Source organism: Camelus dromedarius, chromosome 5, assembly GCF_036321535.1.
Source record: "Camelus dromedarius isolate mCamDro1 chromosome 5, mCamDro1.pat, whole genome shotgun sequence".
Classification (NCBI taxonomy): Eukaryota; Metazoa; Chordata; class Mammalia; order Artiodactyla; family Camelidae; genus Camelus; species Camelus dromedarius.
In genome coordinates, this window is record NC_087440.1 from 29,308,164 (window position 1) to 29,312,713 (window position 4,550).

The 4,550-nt window shown below is 36.2% G+C and overlaps 1 protein-coding gene across 1 annotated transcript; it reads right to left on the reverse strand.

The window, feature by feature from the left end:
• Positions 1-3,397: 3,397 nt before the first annotated feature.
• On the reverse strand, positions 3,398-4,336 carry LOC105090006 (olfactory receptor 4K13-like). The gene has a single exon (XM_010981199.1). The coding sequence runs from the start codon at positions 4,334-4,336 to the stop codon at positions 3,398-3,400; it is 939 nt and encodes a 312-aa protein (XP_010979501.1).
• Positions 4,337-4,550: the final 214 nt, after the last annotated feature.

The following is a 4,550-nucleotide window of genomic DNA, read 5'->3' on the forward strand; positions in this document are numbered from 1 at the left end:
AGCTTACTTGAAGAGTGGAGTTCATGCCAGAAGGGGCAAGCTGAGATGACTAGGCTTGCTGCTCCTACCCCTAATGCCCATTCATAGAGCAGGGAGATAATTTCTGGAGATGTGGCTGCTGTCCTTGTCCCCAGCTCCTGTGCAGTGGCACACAGGTTCCACCCAGAACAACTGGCATACCATGAGTATGAAGAACTCCACAGTTCCACCTGAGTGGCCTGCCTTTATTCAGAACAGAGCTTGGAGCATTCTGTGTATAGAGACAATGTCAAAAATAATGGTACTCTTGTAGAGAGCAATAAACAAGGCACTCATAGCACTGTGATACTGGTATCAACAAAACAAATGCACAGCAAGAAGAAGTTTAAGATAGAGAAACAAAGCAGAGACAAACAAGAAAAATTCTACTGGGATCACAGCCAACCCTGGGGATAAGGGAAGTGATGGCATACACTGGCTGCACCCACTTAGGAGAAACCAGACAAAAGCATGGGACAGAATTGAAGAGATTCTCTAAGCCACATGCAGATCTGTTTATAAAGAGTGGAAGCCTCACTGACTCAAGAAGCTTAAGTGCAGTCACTAATTAAATAGTCTGAAAAATAAGCTATACAGAACCAAGGACAACGCCTAGGAAGCCAAACTTAAAAATAAAAATCACACGAATTTCTCATAGTCTGGAAGACAATGTGGAAACCCCTGTCTGTGCACCTCCCAAAAATGATTGGAGAAGGAGCATCCAGCTATTAGTCTCTGACTAAATGTGGGGCAAAAATGTAAACTCCTTGAATTATGAGAGCAGCCTCCAAGCCACATGCATGCACATCTAGTAATAAAGGATAAAATTCTAACTGGCCAGGGAGATATAAGCAAAACCACTGACCAATAAGTGGCTTGTGATGTCTCAGGGGTAGCCAGAGTGGAAGATTAAAATCAAGGAAAAAAATCTGGACAGGGCCATCAGAGACTACATACTGCAGGGGAAATAAACTTCACAGAGTTCAGAGTTAGTTCAGCCAAGTCACTAAAGGAACAACCGAGCAAATAATAACAAGAACATCAACACTGGAAGAGAGAGGTATCAGTGACCCCAGTTATTTCAGTATATTAACAAAAATGTTTAATTTTCAACCAAAAAAAATTCTCATGGGTTGCTATAGCCATCTCAGTGTGGTACTGGCATCTCTCCTAATTTAGGTGTAATCCCACATGCATATTCCATAACCTAGAGAATAAATTGTAAAGTTAACCACCAATATCTCCTTGATAAGGAAAAGTAAAAGAAAAAAGAATTTTTAAATCTATCAACAAATATGATATTTACACAATTATAATAACAAACACTTGAGGAAGGAAATATTCTTAGTTTCATTTTTTTAAACATTTTTTATTGATTTATAATCATTTTACAATGTTGTTTCAAATTCCAGTGTTCAGCACAGTTTTTCAGTTATATGTGAACATATATATATTCATTGTCACATCTTTTTCTCTGTGAGCTACCATAACATTTTGTGTATATTTCCCTGTGCTATACAGTATAATCTTGTTTATCTATTCTACAATTTTGAAATCCCGCCTATCCCTTCCCACTGTCCACCCCCTTGGCAACCACAAGTTTGTATTCTATGTCTATGAGTCTATTTCTGTTTTGTATTTATGTTTTGTTTTTGTTGTCGTCGTTGTTGTTGTTTTTGTTTTTGTTTTTTAGATTCCACATATGAGCGATCTCATATGGTATTTTCCTTTCTCTTTCTGGCTTACTTCACTTATAATGACACTCTCCAGGAGCATCCATGTTGTTGCAAATGGCGTTATGTTGTCAGTTTTTATGGCTGAGTAGTACTCCATTGTATAAATATACCACTTCTTCTTTATCCAGTCACCTGTTGATGGACATTTAGGCTGTTTCCATGTTTTGGCTATTGTAAATAGTGCTGCTATGAACATTGAGGTGTAGGTATCATCCTGAAGTAGAGTTCCTTCTGGATATAAGCCTAGGAGTGGGATTCCTGGGTCATACGGTAAGTCTATTCCTAGTCTTTTGAGGAATCTCCACACTGTTTTCCACAGTGGCTGCACCAAACTGCATTCCCACCAGCAGTGTAGGAGGGTTCCCTTTTCTCCACAGGCTCTCCAGCATCTGTCATTTGTGGATATTTGAATAATGGCCATTCTGACTGGTGTGAGGTGATATCTCATTGTAGTTTTGATTTGCATTTCTCTGATAATTAGTGATACTGAGCATTTTTTCATGTGCCTTTTGATCATTTGTATGTCTTCCTTGGAGAATTGCTTGTGTAGGTCTTCTGCCCATTTTTGGATTAGGTTGTTTATTTTTTTCTTACTGAGTCATATGAGCTGCTTATATATTCTGGAGATCAAGCCTTTGTCGGCTTCATTTGCAAATATTTTCTCCCATTCCTATTCTTAGTTTCTATAATCATAATTTTACTAATGGTAAACTACTGGAATATTTGTGGCTGTCTTTTTTTTTTTTTCACTATTAATTGCATACTTCTTTCATCTTCATCCAAGATCTCCAATGATGGTGATTCTTTACTTGGTAGAGTGAACCAAATTTTAATTTTTCCTATGTTATGCAATTTTCATACTTTTACTACTTGATATGCAAATACTGTGAGGCACCACAGAGAATCACTTGGCTTTCAAACATCATGATTTTTCCTACCCTGTTTTGTAACAGCAGTCCAAGTACACCTTGATCATTGGGATCAATCTTCTTAGCTGGTTTAATAAACTATTTTCCATTGAATCAGAGGCATAAGTAGACTGAAATGGCTGGTGACTTTTTACTTTAAGGTCAGTGAAAATTTTTTTTAATCCTTTTGTTGGAAAGATTTATTTATTGGAAACTATGACATGTAAAGAAGGGGAAGGAAACAAAAATTTATGAATGCTATTAAAATTTAGATAAAATATTTTTAGTTATAAAAACATAAATTTTGTAATTAGAAGTAGGATCTGATTCTAAATCTAGTATTTACAGTTTATGTAGCTAGTTTGTTAAATTTGGTAATGCTCAGTTTTCTACTGATAATGTGTAAATGGTATTCTCTATTTTCATAGTTGTGAAGTTAAGATAAAATGCATGCAAAGCACAACATACATGGCTAGAACTCAATAAATGGTATTTTAGAGTCTAATTTTGTTTATAGAGAAATTTAAAATTACAACATGAATGATACTATATTAGAATGGTTTCTACTTGGATGCACAATTCAGAATGTTTCATTGCATATATACTTGTGTAGGGAAGGATTATCATTTCCCAAAATATGACTCATATTTAGTACAAAATCATATACCTCAGTGTCTTTAGATGATTATGATGGCAGCAACAATGGTGATGCCTTTGGTGAATGTAATATTTCAGTTAAAAGGTTGATCTGAAACTCATATGCTTGGTCTTTATTTTTATTATTGCTTTCTTCATGTCGTTATTCCTAAATGAGTAGATGATTGGATTTAAAAGAGGAGTAAAAATTGTATAAAACACAGAGAGGATCTTATCTACAGAGACACGGCTGAATGGCCATATATAGATAAAGAGGCAAGGTCCAAAGAATAGTACCACCACAGTAATGTGAGCTGAAAGAGTGGACATGGCCTTGGAAGGCTCACTGAATGAGCGATGCCAGACAGTAATCAGGATGATGCTATAGGAGATGAACAGAAAGGTGAAACAGAAAAAAGAGAGTAGTCCACTGAGTGCAATGACTAATAGCTCCAAGGTGTAAGTGTCAGTGCAGGCAAGTTTGATCACCCGAGGCAGATCACAAAAAAAACTGTCCACAACATTGGGACCACAGAATGGTAAAGTCACTGTGAAAACCATTTGGGTAATAATGTGCACAAAACCAGTTGTCCAGGAAAAAAGTGCAAGTCCAATGCAAGCACGATGGCTCATAATATTTTTGTAATGGAGAGGTTTGCGTATGGCAATTAATCTATCAATTGCCATGACTACAAGCAACATCATTTCATTTCCACCTAAAAGGTGAAGGAAAAACATCTGGGCCATGTACCCTTCATAGGAAATGGCCTTGTATTCACTAATTAAGCCACAGATCATTTTAGGAGTAGCAAAAGAAGCTAGGGACATATCAATCAAGGAGAGGTTGGCCAGTAGGAAGTACATAGGAGAGTGTAATTGAGGGTCCAGTTTCACTACTAAAATAATAATGAGGTTACCTACTAAAATGGCTATGTAGATAATGGAAAAAAAGAAAAAAAAGAAAATCCGTAACTGATGAAATTCTGTGAGTCCCAGCAAAATAAACTCAGACACTGTGGAGTGATTTTGTTTTTCCATTTGTTTGGCTGTTGGCATATGTTACCTAAAACAAAATCAAAATAGATTAAAGTCTGTTAGTTAAAAGTTGAAAGATATAATACATATTCATTTAACTTCGCTTCATAAAGCTCACTGAAATGTGCAAAAGAATCAAAAGTATTGAACAACTTTGAATTCAAAAATGTTTTTAAAAAGGACAGACATAAGTTCTCAGCAGAGATTATAAGGAATA

What these genes read in the sequence shown, in the direction of transcription:
- LOC105090006 (XM_010981199.1), bottom strand. Translation starts at nt 4,336, where the DNA reads ATGGAAAAACAAAATCACTCCACAGTGTCTGAGTTTATTTTGCTGGGA.